Raw genomic sequence first — 18,435 nt, forward strand, 5'->3', positions numbered from 1 at the left:
TAAAAGAGTAAAGGCTACACAATCCTGTTCTATATTGCTAAGCTCCTTTTCATTGCCACTTGATCCCAACATTTTATTTTTTAATTAATGTAACTTCTGCTGTCCATCACTTTTTTTTTTAATCTTCTGGTGGTCACTCATTATTGTTAATGTATAAGTTGATGTCTAGTCTAGTAACAACCTTTTTTCTCTTTTTTCCTGCTTTGCCCGCTAAGGGAAGGGAATATACCACACAGAGAAGAAACTTCTGTATGCTTCCAACTCTGTTAGTTCTCTTGGGTTCTGCCTGAGGAATTAAGTGTGGAGCTACCTTTACTGGGCATCACATGCTCCAGATGTGATAACATCCCCACCCCCACTCTTACCATTCTGAAACTGAAAACAAGTGCATTCCATCACATAGCAGCTGGGCTAGGCATATTTTGGGTATCCCAAATGCTCAGACACCCAGGTTTTTGTTTTGTTTTGTTTTGTTTTGTTTTTTAAACAGCCCTTTCCTCTGCACTGTTACACTTTTCCACAGGGGAACCAATGCATGCTGCTTATGCTCAACCTTTGTCTTGTTTTGTTATTACAGAAATCTTAATGAAACCTTTCCCTTTTTATTTAGAATCCCACAAACCCTTTCCAACACCTGCACATTTGCAACATTCATGTATCATATTAGACCATTAGTGCCTGGATGAGAGAGATTTCACACTACAAGTAACAAAAAATAAAACAAGTAACACGAGGTGCTTCCCTGTGTGATTAAACTTTGTTACTAGCTTTTCTGCCTTATTCTCTCTTCCCTTCAAGGGGATGAGTTAGGTCTTTCATGAGATTTTCAAGTCCCTCAAGGAATTCACTTTTGCAGTCTGCCTCATCATTCATCCAAATATGAGAGAATCTCATAAGTGAGCAGAGTTTGGGATGAAGTTGGCATCTCTCCCTCAACCCCACCCTGCTTCCATCCATCTACTGATTTCCAGAAAGTGATAGAGGATGACCTTTGTCCCTCAGAACCCTTTAGTTTCTTTAGATTTCCCTTGGAGGCCACCATGAGAAAGGAGAAAGGGTCCAAGTTGGTGGCGTTTTGTGCCCCAGTTCAACAATACTAGCTCTGCTTTTATCTGTTTTATTTTTTTCTCCCTCATGAGCTTCCTTTGTAAGGAAGCGTTCCAAGAATTTTATTATTTCCCAATCCCGAATCACAGTGCTAAAAAGTGGTCAGAGTGATACGTTAGTCAACACTGATAGCTATTAGCTGTAACTGGTATTAGTGTAGTCAATCCTAACTTTTGCAAATAGATGGTGAATATCAGGCAATTCAGGAGAACATACTTTCAGGATAAAATTTGTCTTCCCCCTAAACTTTCATTATTAACAGTTGCATAAAACTAACATTACTTTTAAGTGTCCTTGCTTTTTGATATGGTTTGGCTCTGTATCCCCGCCCAAATCTCATCTCAAATTGTAATCCTCACATGTAGAGGGATGGAACTGGTGGGAGTCGATTGGATCATAGGGACAGTTTCCCCCATGCTGATCTCATGATAGTGAGGGAGTTCTCATGATATCTGATAATTTAAATGTGGCAGTTTCCCCTGCACAATTCCTCTCTCTCTCCTGCCCCCTTGTGAAGAAAGTGCTTGCTTCTTCTGCTTTCACCATAATTGTAAGTTTGCTGAGGCCTCCCCAGACATACAGAGCTATGAGTCAGTTAAACCTCACTTTTTAAATAACTTCCCCAGTCTCTGGTAGTTCCTTATAGCAGTGTGAAACGGACTAATACACTTTTGAAAATTAAATTTTCTTGCCCTAAAATATGTGTATAAAGTTTTTTCTCAGGAGATTGTATATATTTATCACTGCTACAGTCTTTGCTTTTTTGAGGCATAAGCTGTAGTTACAGTTTTTCATACTGTTTGAAAGGCACGTAGAATTGATGAATCAGTGACACTTTTTATAGTACAGCTATTTTGCCTTTAAATAGCGCCAATTTAAGTGTGTGTTATTATCTTTGGTGGTCTTAGTTTCTAAAGTCATTATTTGAAATACTCTGTGAGTGTTGCTAGATTGTTATCTGCATAGTTATTTTAATAGCCTGGTCCACCCTTATCTCTTAATTTCAAAATGTTTTTCCTATTGTGTTATTTTGTAACTTACATAGAGCACAGTGAAAGGTTAATGGTGAAAAAGCTGATGTGGTGCAGTGCCTGGTCTCTGGCTTAGTGAGGACAATATTTCTAAATGAATCAACCAAACAACTAGCAACAAATGAACAAAACCCTGAAATCAATTTATAAAGCAAGAGTCATCTGGGAGTCTCCTTGTCTCTTAGAGAACTATTCCAACTCGACTTGAACCTATGGCCTAATCCAATCTAAAACCCTCAAAGGGAGTTATTTGAGTTTTTAGGGTCTAATTCCTCCTGTGTCTCCTTACCTTTAAGTTGTTGTACCTATAAATACTGCCTTGGCTTTGCCTCGTATCAGGGTGAATGTGAAGTCTAGGTAATTCATTGGCTTCAGAAAAATCATGAGACAGTTTAGCTTTGTGAATATTGAACACTATCATGGGGAAGAGTCGCCTACCAGAGTGACAGGCCTCCTCTCCTAGTGCTGACACCTCTTCCAACTCTTCTTCTCTTCCTCTTATCCTTCTTCCTCTCAGAAGTAAAAGGCAGTTCTTCAGACCTCTCCCTGAGATAGTTCTATCCACTGTCAAATGTCCCAGAGTCTGACAGGCTCAATTTTTTTTTTTTTTTTTGAGATGGAGTTTCACTCTGGTGCCCAGGCTGGAGTGCAATGGCGTGATCTCAGCTTACTGCAACCTCCACCTCCTGGGTTCAAGCGATTCTCTTGCCTCAGCCTCCTGAGTAGCTGGGATTACAGGCGGCCGCCACCACAACTAACTTTTGTACTTTATAGTAGAGACGGGGTTTCATCATGGTGGCCAGCTGGTCTCAATCTCCTGACCTCAGGTGATCTGCCCGCCTTGCCCTCCCAAAGTCCTGAGATTACAGGCGTGAGCCACCACGCCTGGCCAGGCTCACTTCTTAAGTGTTCTGGTGAACAAGTCTTCCACCATTTCATTACAGGAAAAACTTAAGGAAAGTTTTGTTTTATTTTGCTTCTTGTAGTAGTTTTGTGGTTGTTTAGAGTTGGAGGGCGTGACAGTTTTGTTGGGTAGCTAAGAAGCCACTTCTTTTTTATATAAAGGCAAGGATTTCCTAAGTTGTGGAATATGGTCATAAGTGGATTTTCCCTTTCATCAATATGCAAAGATATTATGAATAAAAATGAATTAATGTATCTATGAAACCAGAGATAGTAAAGTCAGAGTAGGAGAATTTCAGATACAGCTAACATAAAAAAAAAGTAACAGGAAAATGGGAAAACGTAGAAAGTAAAAGCAAGCACATTCTTATTTCTGTTGAGTTGAGCTGAGAAAACATAGTTTGCAGTTTATAAACCTAGAATGTTATAAAGAAGGGAGGACACAGAACTCTTTTGAACTTAGTTATTGCTTTAATTTCACTTTATTTCTATAGCTGCGAAATCATCTGTAGGCTTAGTGGCAAATTAGAAGTTCTCCATGTGGATTTTATTTTCAAGTAATGATAATTTTAGAATTTGTTTTCACGGATCTTGAAAATATTGTGTGACAGATCTTAGGCACTATGCTTTATGTAGATTTTCTCATTTAATCCTTTTATCAAACTACCTCACAGGGGTAGGTGCTATTTCTATTTCATTTTAACAGTGAGAAAATACAAGAACAGCAAAGTTAGTAATTTGCCTAAGTTCACACAGCCAGAAAGTGCAAAGCAAGGATTTACACTCCAGTAATCTCAGGGTAGTATCAGAGGTCATTTTTAAGAGGATCTTGAAATTCACGCTGATTAAGGTAACTTTGAATTGTGTTTTGAGCATCAAGTGTTTTAGTATGATTAACAGAGTGGAAGGTTATCCCCAATAAAATAATACCTTTTAATTATACTTTAACAATTTAAAATGTCTGATAACAAATTTATAATTACCTTACAAATTTTACTGATGGAGTTGATAGAGTATTTTCATAATGCGTGCTTTTGTCCCATTGATTAGTGCTACATCTCTTATTACTCATTAGTAGATTCGGAACAGGAAGCAATATGGAATTGGAACAACTAAGGCGTTAACTATCTTAGTCACGTTGTGTACATTCTGCTGAGACATTATCATGCCAGACTTCGTTAATAATTGCAGTACCCTTAAAAAATGGACTTCAAATTCAATTCCAGAAGCAAGAACACTGGGAAACAACGACAAATTAAAGAAGAAAAAGAAATGACACTTCTCTTTCAGTATGAATATCTACATGGTAGCAGAGATTCAGAAATGCATGGTAATTAGGAAATGTTCTGCATTAAATTGTTTAGGCAATATTCTTTCAGGAGAATCACAGTAGTATTTACCGTGATGGCTACTGCAAATATATCTAATTTAATAGCACAGTTTAAATGAATTCTGATAACTACTTTGTCCTTCATCTATGTTACCTCTAACAATTGGTATGCAACCTTTCACAGCTGTAGAGGCAGCTTTGTCATTCATTGATGTTGTCAAGAAGCATAAATAATCACTATGTGACATTTTGACACGAGGGTTTATTTACTGATGTTTGCATCCTGACATTGACAGAATATGTGAGGACATTCTATCAGCAGCACCTCCAGCCTCACAGAATACAGAAAAGAATGTGCACTTTACTGATAACTGGAAGTGAGATTTGACCTCCCTCTCCCAACTTTCTTATGTTTTCCTCCACATTTCTCTAATTGTTACATCCCCATTCTTTGCTTTTATTAAAAAGAACTTGCTAAAATAACTTCCTTGTATCCAGGAAGTTAATTTATTATTTGGTAATTTCACGACATGTTTTTATTCACTTTTTGATGTCTGTTTGATGAAAAAAAAAACTACACAGAATGTTAATGTTAAACAGCAGGTATCTCCTTAATATTATGTGTCTGATACAGTGCTAACATCCATTCACCCTCTTTAATAGGGAAATTTGTGTATTTTTAGAATTCTGTCAATCATCTTTGCTGTGTTTGGAGAATAGACTTTCCAATTAGTAGATAGAGATGAGAGAAGGAAAACGAGTAGCTTTAGAAAATCATTACATTTTATATTTTAATTGGCTATTTGAATACCAAGATGTTTCTAGAGTCACATCACCTATGTGGTAATAATAAATAGGTAGATGCTCCCTATGAATGAATTGAATACGATTTTTATTTTCAGGTTAGTTTTAAATAATAATTGCTAATTACTCAAATGGAAATTTGAGTTACAAGCACACACCTTGTAGGGTGGAGGAGGAAAGACCATGTAACAAGGAAGTAGAGAATTTTAATACATTCCCACTCTACCAATAAAATCATCCCCAGGGCCTCTTCCGTTATTTCCAGGAAAATCATGAAGATGATCTGAGGATGGCTGGGTAATCATGAAAGTGGGTGAGTTTTAGTGGCCATCTTATAGGGTAAACTCAAAACAGTTCTTTCCCCAAATGAAAATCATTTTAAAGTTCCCTTGAGTAAAAACTGGGAGGAATTCTACAAATGAGCGTGTAAAAATGACATTCTAGTTTCTGGCAGTTTTTTTTTTTTCTGTAGTTGTTCTCTACCCACCATCTCTAAATAATTGTATTATATAGAGCAGATGACCAGCATGGCTGAACCCGGCCTGGCTCTGTATCTTTGTGGACACACAGTGGTGTGGTCTTCCTCTAGCTTAACGGTAGCCTTTGTGAGAATTTTAATTTCTGTGTTCTTTCTTCCTCCTGGAAAGTATGATGCAAAGTGGTGAGAATTATAAAGACAGAACTTCTACATACACATACACAGAAAGCAGAAATATTATTAATGGAAAAAGTTTAAACATTTATGAGCCTTACAATTCCGCAGCTCCAGACTCCCCCATCCATGTTCATTATTTATGCCTGCATGGGTGGTGGCATTGGATGAAACTGCAGTCACTGTACAGTGTGTCCTGCTTTTCCCAGTTGCTTTTCCACTGAGGGAAAGATCCTCCCATGAACAAAAGTTTATATCCACACGTTGGACTCTTGTGATTTGCGAGACAGCAGGGAACCAGGGTTTACTAATTGCAGCTGTTCCTGGTGCCAAAGAATGAGGGATCTCAGGAGTGGGGAAGGAAGATTGATGTTCTGTGTGTGACATTTCCCAGGGAAGCTCCTCTGCAACAGGCATGCCGTTCCCATTGATCAGTTTCTTAATCCTAGCTGTGCTGTCAGAATCACCAGTGGAGCTTCTGAAAAATACCAACGCCTTGGTCCTCCCCCAGATATATAATTGATTGGGAGTGGAGTCCTGAGGTGATTCCGATGCATGGCTAAAAACTATAAACACAGCAATTAATTTCAGAAAATTCATTTCACCATTCTCCCTTTATATTCACCTTTCAATTTACCATTCTAAGCTGGGTTACCTGCCATTAAATGTTTGAGTTCTGTTCCCTGCCCCTTTGTCACGGAGGGTCTTTCCTGCCTTACTGGCTTCTCCCTTATTCCCTATACCTGTCCTATTGTCCAACTGCTCTGTTTCTCCCTTCTCTCCCTCTCCTTCATGCAGTCTTAATGCAGCCTCCATACTGGAGGATGCTAGAGGAAGTTACATAGATATATGTGTATCTTCTAGCCAATTATATTCAAAACGAAGATGAACATGGATGGCTATGGGTTATATCCTATACCCCAGTCACCTCTTACTCCACAAAATGGAATTCATGTGATTGCACCAAAACTGAAGTCTAATGCATATATTCATAATCTGCTGATTAGATTATAGAAATATTTCTGGATATTTGTAACAAAACTTCTGAAGAGACACCGATAAGTTCCATTTCTCTACTCTGTCTGGCAGCCATGGAGATATGCCACTGGATCTTCCTTCAGGAAGAGCTTGCCCTTCACCTGGAGGCCATGCAGTTAGCTCATGGCCTCCAGCTACAGCACCTTTCCAGATCTGAAGCAGCATTCAGCTAAAGACAAGGACTGACAAGGGCAGCTCCCAGCCACTGACAACTCGGTGGGCTATTAGGACCAGGCCATCTTTTCCCAATGTGGTACTCTTCTAATGGGCACGCTGGGCTCGGGAGCTCCCCATTGAGTTAGCCAAGACTTTATCTGACTTACATCTGATTTACATTGTAGTCTGAGTCCCTCTCTACTCAATTCTTCTTCTTATACCTCTCCATCTTTCCTTTCACAGGTGTCAGCTCTGCATCACAGTTGAAGGCTGTCTCTGCTTCATTTTCTTCTTACGCCTTTTATCTTTTTTAGGCATTGAACCCTAAGAAACTTCCCCTCTTAACTTTCTCTCAGCATCTGCTTCCCAGATAAGCTGTGTTGACGTTATTATCTGCCTTAATATTTTTAAACATTGTTTAAAACTTTTATTACTGTTTTCCAATTACTGAAAAATAATTTCAATCTTTTCTGTATATACATACACAGAATATTAGAGTGAAAATTTTACCACCTCTAAAATCTACTGTTTGTATTTTTCTCCCAGAATTTTAATACATGTTTGAAAGGTTCTATAACGTGGTTACAAATTATTTCTTATTTTATTCTAATTGTGTAAAAATCTTACCCTTAAAAATCTTGTCATTAAAAATCCATTCTCAGAGTTCTAAAATTAAGTAGTCTGAGCAGAGAGAATTTAATGCTGAACCAAATGTAAGTGATTCCAGTTTGATAGGTTTGGAAAACTCCCATTAGCCGGAGCCATATTTCCTGAAGGGACTTACTTGTTCCTCTGAATGCAAATAAAGCAGTCCTCTTCCTTTAGGTACTTACCACATTGTATTGATTATTATTATTGTCATTATTATTTTGAAAAAATACATGTTGTCATAATATATTTTGTTGACATAATTTCTTCATTTCTGATCTGCACAAACCTTGGCATAGTGCTAGATACATGGTTTGTGCACATTAAGTGTTTATTGTACTGAATTAGGCAAAATTCTTATACATATTTTGACATCTGCGACTTCATTGGTGTTCTCAGGGGGAGAAATCCTCAGTATAACTTCCATGTACCTAGATGAGAATAGGAAATTGTTATTTTTCTTTGAAGCCCTGCCAAAAAAAACTTTAGGTCTGATAAAACAGTTATTTCTTTTTAAACAGATGTCGAGCTCTTGAAGACTTTAAAAGTCCTTATTATTTCATAAATCAGCATACTCCAATGTACAGCTTTGCAGTAAAGAGAGGGTTTAAGTCAGGAAAACCTTGTTAAATAAATGGTCTACAAGTTAGAATGGCATATTGCCTTTCTCCGAATCCTCAGGCAGAGGCCAGGGTTTGGAGCCAAGATTAAAGGCTGGATGAGTCATCTGCCATGGTATGGCAATGCCTCTGTTCTCACGTCTGCGCAATCAAATCTCAAACTGATTTCTCCTTCTCGTTTTTTTCTTCTCTTTTTGGCAAGAGAGAAAATAACTTCAGCATTCTTTTTTAGGAGGGTAAAAAAAAGGAACACCATTCTATTTCCCAAAATTGCATATAGAATTTCAAAGAGTGACCTCTTCCCAGATATAGCAAAACTTATGGTAGCAATGGGAATGTGTCACCTTTTGATGTATGAAAGCATTAGATCCCCAGGCCTGCCCATCTCTTCATTGTACTTTTGGAGAATGGTAGGATTAGGAGTAAAGGAGTATTAAATATAATACCATCTTCCCCAGACAGTAATTAATATTTCTGGCCATGCAGACTGTCACGTGGTATGTCACAGTGGCAATAAGTGAATGACGAGAAGACAGACTCCAGGGATACTGAGATGTTCAAAGCCTTGCTTTTGTCACAGTTGGCCGATTAAGTCATTTTTAGAATTTGGACTTCTCAGGGGCAGAGGTTTTTTCTTTCATATTAGATATACTCTTTTCCCCACACCGTTCAGTTACATAATAGGATAAGTGCGTGTACAAAGTATAAAACACAGAATCATATTCTTCATTTTTGAAGTTATAGTTATTCATGATATTACTAATTTTGGACACAGCAAATAAGACACTGCCAGAAGTACTTTCCAGGCAGAATAAATATGTAGCTTGCTCCTAGCCGAGTTTGTTAAATATAGCTTTGATCCCCCCCACCCTCATGAACTGTATGGTAGTTTTCTCGTAATCTACCACCCTATCTTTAAATGTTAGACTCCAGATGATTTTGTATTCTGCAGTTACATTTTCCAGATCTTTTCTGGCTTTGTGGCCTGGCCTGAAATTGTGTGCCTCTCTCTCCTTTGACCCATTCTGCTTGCAGTGTTTCACTTCAGTTCATCAGACAGCACCTGATTAGGAGGCCTTCTATCATCCATTCCCCACACATCCTCCTGGCCTCTGCACCACGGGGCTGGCTGCCCTCCAGAAGCTCATCCTGGAAGCAGCTGCCCTCACAGGAAAAGATGAGTTTGGTTCATCTGTGAACATTTTCAAGGAGTTGAACTCAATGTCACAAATAGGTCAAAGCCTCAGTGACATTTAAAGTGTGACAAAATGGCATCCTTAAAAATATTTAATTTCCCTGGCAGGACTGTGTCATTAAAAGAATAGAAATCTTGACAATAAGCAGATGTGTTTTGGAATCCCTGCTTCACTGCCTATCTGTGTAATATAAATGCTAACCTGTACAGTTCAAAGCACATTACCTGGCACATTAAAGTAGGTTCTTAATAAATTTTGGTTCTCTCTAAAACTCTATCAAGTGTTTATCATGCGTAAGGCCAGTTTGGATCATGGAATACCGGATGGTACCAAATTATTAAGAAGTCGATGCTCAGGGTGCTCAGAGGGAATCTTCATAAATTCTAAGCTGAAATACCAGTTAGAATGTGAAAAATGCCACATTGCAAATCTAGGGAAATGAGAGTTCAGAGGAGGGATGTATTACCCTTAGTGGGAGTATATAAGGAAAAACTTTATGACATCAATAGCAATTGAAATAAAATATGAAGAAATCCTTCCCTTTCCTTACATACTAGTGCCTATTATTTGAACTTTGCAGGTGTAGAAAAAAGATATTCTAAGTGATGAGAAAAAAAGTGAGCAAATGAAGATAATGTAGGGCATGTTTGAGAAATACCTAATAGTCAAATTTGGCTAGAGCAAAGTGCCCATTAAAAGGAAGGTAGGAGATAATTTGGAAAGCTAGATTATGCAATGTGTTGGAGAATCTTAGATTTCACCTGCATGAGAAGCTAGGCCTATAAAGGAAGAAGGCCTTTGCCACGAATCAGGAGTCCTAGGCTCTTTTCTTACTCTGCCACTACCTGGTAAGGGACGGCAGAGCATCCAGGTTCTACAGTCATATTGTTCTGTGGTCAAATCTGTTTCCACTTATCAACTCTGTGACATTGAACAAGTTATTTTGCCTTTATATCCCCAATTTCCTCACTTGTAAAATGAGAGGATTAGACTAGACCATGTCTCCTGAAGTATAAACTTATTTGTTTATAAATTTGGTTGCTAGAAAATGGCAAAGGTTTTTCATGAAAAAGTGTTTTTCAAAAAGTGGGAATGTTTTAAGATCTTCCAGATGAAATAACTGGAGAACTTTTATTTTCTATAACAATACTAAACACATGGTTTAAGGCGAGAGATCTAGTACTACTATCCTGGGCAGTTTGCAGGAGATGAAAACCAAATAAAGACAAGAAAGTTATTTGAGTTGGGCCTAACTTGAAATGAGAATTTGAAGAAGAGTAGTGACTTTTTTTTTTTTTAAAGAGCGGGGGAATTATGAGAGATATTGCAGCAATAACAATAAAAAAGACTTGGAACCTGATTCAGTATCATTTCTAAAGCTGACGAGCATAGGAAGTATTACTCTTTTTCAACAAAAACTTACATGTTTTTTATATTGCCATATAAGTGATCTGATTTAGTCATTACTTTTATTTAATTCCATATTACTTAGAGAGCTTCAATGCATGTAAAGTTTCCAGTGATATAGATTGGCACATATTATTGATCTAATAAATATTTATTGTGGACCTAGTATGTGATACTTTTCTAGGTACTGGAGACATAGCAGAGAACAAGACAGACGAGGTCCTTGCTCTTGTACAGCTTACATTCTACAACTGATAATGGTGGAAGAGAAAGACAACAAACAAATGAAGAAAATGGTAGCTAAAAAAAAAAAGTGAGATGAGGAACATAGATAAGGTTGATGTGATGGGAATACCTGAGATGCTAGGGAAGGCTTCCCTGAGAAGGATGCATTTAGGTTGAGAGTTGAATGAGTGAAGGAGCGAGCAACACGGAGCGGCAGAGCAGGAACTTTCTAGGTAGAGGTAACAGATCTAGTGCAAAGGCCCAGGGCTGGAGCTATGCTTTGGTGTGTATCAGGAATTGAAAGAAGCCAAGCTGCCAAGGGCATAATGAGCTTGGGGGAGAGTAGTCAGAGATGAGATGAGAATATAGGTGTTAGTTCACAGCATGCTGCCAACTCCAAAAGCTCATTTGTAATCTCTTCTTGGCCTTGTTGCAACTTTATAGCCCACTATATAACATCCTTCATAGCAGAAATAAAAAAAACACATTTACTCTCTTTTTTCATACCAACACTAGGAAAATGTTCAAACTCCCAATTTCTCAGGGGAGAAAATTAGGTCTCAAAGTTGTTCAGCTACTTGCTCAAGGTCACACAGCTTGTAAATGGCACAGACGCGACTCAAATCAGGTCTTATGATTCTAGGACCAGAGAAGTTTCCACTTCCCACGGTGTCACTTTCCCTTCTTATGTAATTTTAAGAGAACAAACAGATAGTTACTGACCTTTTATCAGCGAACTGGCAGGAGAAGCATCTGTAACTGAGGATAGATGTTTTAACCAAATAACAGTGAAAGAGTCCCCTGCTTATGGCTGACAACCTGACATGCACTTTCCTGCAGTTGGTTTATAAGTAGAGAGGTAGAGAGGAGTACCTATTGGCAGAGAATGCATAGAGTAATTATGTACTTATTTTCCTTTCCATGGGAATCTTATAGCAGCCTTTTGCTTTTATAATGCCATGATTTGATGATTTTCCAACAAAATCAACTTCATGTATCTGGGCTGACTGAAATATGCCTTAAGATACCATGGCATTTTAAAGCAAACGTGAAATGTGGTAAACAAGCTGGTATTTACTCATGGGCACTCTATTAGCTATTTCTGCACTTTGTCCCTCCATTAAGTTAACTGCCAGGCTGAGGCCATTAAAATCCAGCCTTCTTCCTTCAATTATAGGCACACATTAACTCTAGATATTCTGAGCCTTTCTAATAGAGCCATTTGCAGAAAGGATTTCTATTAGTGTTTCTCTCCTTTCTGTTCTCATCCTAAGGCCCCTCCTGCTTCCTGCAACTTTGAGTTCTGAATATGCCTATCTGAGAGCCAGTTGGGATCTCTGTTTATGATGCAACCCCAAATCCAGGCATCCGTTTAAACGAGTGCCCAGTTATAGAGACATATTGTACTTCTCTTCCTTCAGAGAGCAGCATTTGCTTTTTACTGGGGGCTTTCTGACTGATGCAGGGGGCGAGGAAGGAGAGTTGGCGGGCGTTTGGGAGCAGATTTAGAGCCGCTTCTCATTGGAGGGGCTCGCTTTTCCTGAGCTGCCAGACACTGCAGGCTCAACTGAGGCTCGGAGGTGCAATTCAGGCTGGTGGAGCAGCGGGGGAAGGCAGGGACAGGCGGGGCTAGCGCGGCTCTGCAGCTGATCACACGCACCACCACACACACCACATTCCTGCTGCCCCGGCTTGCGCCTCGCATCTTCCACCCGGGGCCACCGAGGCGCTGACAAGGAGTGGGGGACCGAAGAAGGAAGAGGCAGAGGAAAAGCTAGAGCGGCGCTACTGTTTAACCTGAAAGTCTGACCGGCAGCCCAAGGCTCGAACCCCGTCCAGCAGCACCGCTGTCGCCTGGAAGGAGGGCACAGCGCCAAGGAACCCACGAGCCCCCGCTCGAGTCATTCTGTGCTCTGTGCGCCAAGGATCTTTCTGGCAGGGACAGCGCGGTGCCCTCAGGGAGGTGCGGAGCTTGGGGGACCTGCATTGGCGCCCATCGTGGTACACCAGGAAAAGTGGGAACGAGGAAAACAGCCGTGAGCGCGGAGTGCGAGGCCAGGCTGCCGCTACCGCCCGCTGCGCCGCCTCCTGCCCTCTCCCGCTGGGTGAGTGCCCAGGCTTCGCGCACTGCCGTGTCTCAGCTGAGCGCGGGGGCGGCCTGCGGGCCCTTGAGGGTCCGCCGGAGGGCCCCGGTGGCGCCCGCGGAAACTCGGCGGTCGGGGGACGCCAGGCGGACAGGTCTCTGGAGTCCGGAACCCGGGAATCTGAGCCCGGAGGGCGTGGGTAGGGGGCGTTGCACCAGTGCCCGGCAGACATGCCTTTGGGCGGGATTTTGGCTAAAAGATAGGAGACAGGTGCGCCGGGGGTGCGGGGAGCGGTCCCAGGGGGCGGGAGATTGGGGAGCGGCGGGGAGGGGGGAGGGTCTGGTCCAGGCAGGTAAAGGCAGCTTCTTAGGCAGCCAGCGAGTTGGCAGGTGGGTTGGGACTCGCTTGTCAACTCATTAATTTTAAGCAGTCAGTTTGGGGGTACTGCAGGATAATCAGGAGGGCCGTGGGGAGTCAAGAGCTGACCCGGGATGCCGGTGGTGGGGAAAGAAAAGAGGAGCCTCTGGAAGCTTGGAGGCAAAATTGCGCTTGGGTTCCTGTTCCTTGCATCCCTCCTGGCTTGAGTGCGGGAGAACACTTTTTAAAGACTCACCTTGGAAAGAAAGCCTCCGTCCCAGGGGAGAAGGAGAGGCGTCTGCAGGGGGCAGAGACCGCAGCTACCTGCCGGGTGCGCCCCCCACCCAGGAGCGCTCGCTTCGCCCCCTTTCCTCCCCCGCCCCCACCTCCTTATTGGTGCTAGTTTGCAGCGCCCAGCTCCTGCGACTTCGCTTCGCGTTTGAATCTGGCTCGCCCCTTCGTATTATGTCTGCACTCCGAAGGAAATTTGGGGACGATTATCAGGTAGTGACCACATCGTCCAGCGGCTCGGGCTTGCAGCCCCAGGGGCCAGGCCAGGACCCTCAGCAGCAGCTTGTGCCCAAGAAGAAGCGGCAGCGGTTCGTGGACAAGAACGGCCGGTGCAATGTACAGCACGGCAACCTGGGCAGCGAGACAAGCCGCTACCTCTCGGACCTCTTCACCACGCTGGTGGACCTCAAGTGGCGCTGGAACCTCTTCATCTTCATTCTCACCTACACCGTGGCCTGGCTCTTCATGGCGTCCATGTGGTGGGTGATCGCCTACACTCGGGGCGACCTGAACAAAGCCCACGTCGGTAACTACACGCCTTGCGTAGCCAATGTCTATAACTTCCCTTCTGCCTTCCTCTTCTTCATCGAGACGGAGGCCACCATCGGCTATGGCTACCGATACATCACAGACAAGTGCCCCGAGGGCATCATCCTCTTCCTCTTCCAGTCCATCCTTGGCTCCATCGTGGACGCCTTCCTCATCGGCTGCATGTTCATCAAGATGTCCCAGCCCAAGAAGCGCGCCGAGACCCTCATGTTCAGCGAGCACGCGGTGATCTCCATGAGGGACGGAAAACTCACGCTTATGTTCCGGGTGGGCAACCTGCGCAACAGCCACATGGTCTCCGCGCAGATTCGCTGCAAGCTGCTCAAAGTAAGTGCTCCCCGCCCCTTCCCCACCGGGAGACCTGCGTCCCCCAAACCCGCGGAGTAACTCGTCTGAGAACCAGCCCGGGCCCCCTCCCCTGGTTCTACCTATAGCCACAGGTAAAATTCCTTTTGGGGGGTTGGGGGTTGGAGGACTGGGCAAAGAATGCGGTTGACAGTTCTGTTCCTTTTCCACTCACTCTCGTGCTCTTGTTTATATTCGTCATTTCGGATCTGCTTGTATCACTTACTGGACTAGTAACACGTGAGGACTGCTGTTGGCTCCTGGAGCCATGAGGGCAATTAGTGCCCTGTTCGCCTTCCTGTCCCTGTTGCTTCGCTATTCAGAGCGATTTTATTTGTTGTCTACACACTACCCCATTCAATGCGAGGTACTAGAACTCAACTGAACAGCTGTTATTTTGAAGAAATAGGTGCTGAACTTGCCTCAACTTTCACGATGGGCTTTTCTTATTTTTTTCTTTCCTTTTTTTCCCCCTAATAATATTAGGAGGCGGATTGCTCCTCTGGACCCAATGACTTTAACTCTATGGTCATCTTTTTAACAAACACACAGATACAAGAAGCAGATAATAAAGTGGAAGAAACCACACTTGGTTCTTTTAAATTTTTATTTTTACTAAATATTTTCTTGGAGAAGTATTCTTTGAAAGCTTGAGTGCTTTTCCTGTAGAGCCTCTTGTTAATTTTATTCTTAATTGCCTGTTTCTGTGAAGCCTTTGTCAATTACAGATTTCACTTGAAGCTTTCAGCATCCATTAAAGAAGAATTGCTTCCTACCATCAACGGTGTAAATGCTAAAACAAATTGCACATGGAGTGGTTATTAAAGCAAGGTCCGTCTAGTCGTTAGAGGGCACCACCACAAACAAGAGAAGTCCTTCTTAATCACTCATCCAATTAGAGTATGGGAAGGAAGGCTTAAAGCCCAGTTGTTTGTCTCTGTGTGTGATTTACAATTCATTTTTTTCCCTAGAGGGATTTGTCTTAGTAGTTTTCAGATGTCCATAAATTGAAAAAGATGACCTTAAATAAATAGTTCGTACAATGAAAAATATTTATTTGAGGTTGCGTAGAGAACTGAAGCCAGAGTCTGAATTTAGTATTAATAAAATGAAAATCTGATCAATATTTGAGATTTTGCCTTTGAAATTTCAATTTCCAATCCACAAGTATATATTATTTTACACAGCCTCAACTTAATGTTGTAGTTAAAAGGGATCCAATGTGCTTTTAAAAAGTTTTGCTCTTGTGTCATTTTCATTATTCACTTACAAGATCTTACCATAATTATCCTTGACCAAGTTGCTCAGTAAAGTGTTTAAATTAAAGCAGTTCACTTGTCCTGTCACTTCATATCATATGCATATTTACTGTGCTACATACAGTAAATAAACTACATTTTGTACACCACAGTGGAAAATTATCAACCTGGTTCTGATGTAAACGTTCATTAACTATGAATAAATAATTTGGGTAGATCATATTCATATATAATTAATTTCAATGAACTGCATACAATTTTTTAAAATTTAACTTAGTGTATTGTTATTGACCGCTGATTGAACCAAGCAGTTTGTCAGATCAAGCTGGGCAGTTGTGTTGTAGATATGTTTATTACAATAGTAACTGTATGTGTCTTTATCTTTGCATAGACCACAATATAGCACCTGCTTCTTTAGGTTAGGCCTACTAGACAGATAGAAATACTTTGTTACTATAGTGGCAAGGTTTCTGTTCAAGCAATCCATGTTTATGTATCACTTTGAGACTTACTGAAGAGTAGTTTACTATATTAACTGATGTAATGGAAATTGAAAATTAGACATTAAAGGTTATTTATAGACATTCTTTAGTTTTTTAAACATTTAAGGTTATTTATTACAGATGTCTTTTCCAGACAACATATTTTTGATGTTTATAGATTTTATTACATTTTATTTCAACAAAGCCAGTCGTAATTAGAATTAACCTATATGTTAGTTTTTGTTTATTTTCTTCATACAAAGGTACAATGATTCTGAAGCACCCAGTCTCTACACTGGTGCAGGGTACTGATAATAATTTTTCTGCCTAAGGAAATGTACCACATATACCATAAAGAATATCCTAGTTAAAAAGATGAAAGATGTATAGTGTTGACAAATTTGGAGCAAGGTGCTATATTAACACAAGGTGATAAAAACATCTAGTTAAAACAATACATATAATATTCTTATAAAGTCTTTTACTTTTGATTTGTTAGGAAGATGTCAGTGCTAGAAGTAAACACGATTTACCTGTGGCATCAATTTATATTTAAACAAAATTATGGTGAAATTCTCCCCATGGCGAAGGGAGAGAGTTGATCTGTGAGTAGCTCTTCAACTAGTCAGTTAGCGTAGCTTGTTCAAAGTTAATCTTTCCTGTAGGCATGGTAATTTAAATGAATTGCTGTAGCTCTTGTTATTCCTTAGACTTCATTAAAAAGGAGTCATGTTTTATTGGGGAAATAATAACATTCAGCAAAATTAGAGGGGAGATTTGCCTTTAACAAGTTGCTCTCATTTTCTCTTAGGAACTGAGATTAAGTGACCTAAAACAGTCAACTGTATTTTTAAATAGAAGCTATACCAAAATCTTGACGTAATAATATGTCCCTATCAGTTTTATACATTATTCTGATTAAATATTACACACAATTTCCCCCTTTTAACCTCCATTTAACAATTTAAATGCAAAATTTATGTGTCTTTAATGCAGAATGTGTAGAATTTTTAAGGCAACAAAAGCCAGTATAATATTTAATGCTAGTAACTATAGTGCATGTATTCTTTTCCTACTACCTAATTTAATTTACTAATTTTTCTATTACTGTTTTCTTATTTGCTAAATAAAAGCTTCTTTAGATAAATGTAAAACTTCTATTTAATAATTATAAAGCACTTTTTGATTCTTGGGGAGACAATAAGAACATGGGCATGGCTTTCTAATGCTTTCTGTTATGAAATTTCTCATGTATAATAGTTTTTAAATGCCTAACTTTTGATGGAAGTTTTTTGTAAAACTTATTTGCCTAATTTTTATTATGCTTTTCACTTATTTGAAAGCACATTTTATCTCATCTCTATTCCTGTCTTCCAGCCTTACAAACACTAAAATATCTTTCAGTAGTCAAATATAGACCTTTCAACTTTATGCCTGGAGGGGTCAGTCCTTTTTCTACTCATAAAAAGAGAAAGTAGATTACATAAAAATCAAAGGCTATAGTTTGAAGTTCCTCATTAAAATCTGTGATTGAATTATAAATATAGCTATAGACAGCTCTTTTAAGATGAATATTCTTTCTTCCTCTTCTCCCCATATTGAATTTTTACTTGAATTTTCCATTTATTTTAGTTATCTTCTTTTCTCTTTTTGTTTTACCCAGAAAATAAGGACTAACTAGTATCATGGCTATGCTAAGTTAATATGTCATCCAATCGAAAGTTTTTATAAAAATGCCTGGATTAGGGATTTGAGACCAGTAGTTGTAATGTTGAACCCTATAGTTTAGTGCTGGGTTTAAAGGATTTGGAAGTCTTACTTACCCCTTTCTACCATCCTAATAATAATGGTTGATAGACCTAGGCATACAACTTGTTAGGGCAAGAATTAATTACTATTCTTTGATACACTGTTCGAGAAATTACAAATTTATTATCTCAATGCCATCATA

The 18,435-nt window shown here is 40.1% G+C and overlaps 1 protein-coding gene and 1 long non-coding RNA gene across 4 annotated transcripts in view; one reads left to right on the forward strand and one right to left on the reverse strand.

The window, feature by feature from the left end:
• Window positions 1-4,618: 4,618 nt before the first annotated feature.
• On the reverse strand, window positions 4,619-13,892 carry LOC104005215 (uncharacterized). Its single transcript, XR_678432.5, has 3 exons — window positions 13,815-13,892; window positions 5,929-11,990; window positions 4,619-5,814 (listed from the first exon to the last, which is right to left on the reverse strand). It is a non-coding gene; the product is annotated as an uncharacterized LOC104005215 (long non-coding RNA).
• Window positions 13,893-13,912: 20 nt separating this feature from the next.
• KCNJ3 (potassium inwardly rectifying channel subfamily J member 3) overlaps window positions 13,913-18,435 on the forward strand; it is a 159,038-nt gene continuing 154,515 nt past the window's right edge. For 2 of the 3 annotated variants that reach the window (XM_001141809.7, XM_003949902.6), the window contains exon 1: window positions 13,913-14,725. In XM_001141809.7, coding sequence (XP_001141809.3) covers window positions 14,024-14,725 — 702 coding nt within the window. In that variant the 5' untranslated portion in view covers window positions 13,913-14,023. Of the gene's footprint in view, window positions 14,839-18,435 lie in introns of all 3 variants that reach the window. The other variant, XR_678431.5, reaches the window with a different exon arrangement.

Source organism: Pan troglodytes, chromosome 13 (genome assembly GCF_028858775.2).
Source record: "Pan troglodytes isolate AG18354 chromosome 13, NHGRI_mPanTro3-v2.0_pri, whole genome shotgun sequence".
Classification (NCBI taxonomy): Eukaryota; Metazoa; Chordata; class Mammalia; order Primates; family Hominidae; genus Pan; species Pan troglodytes.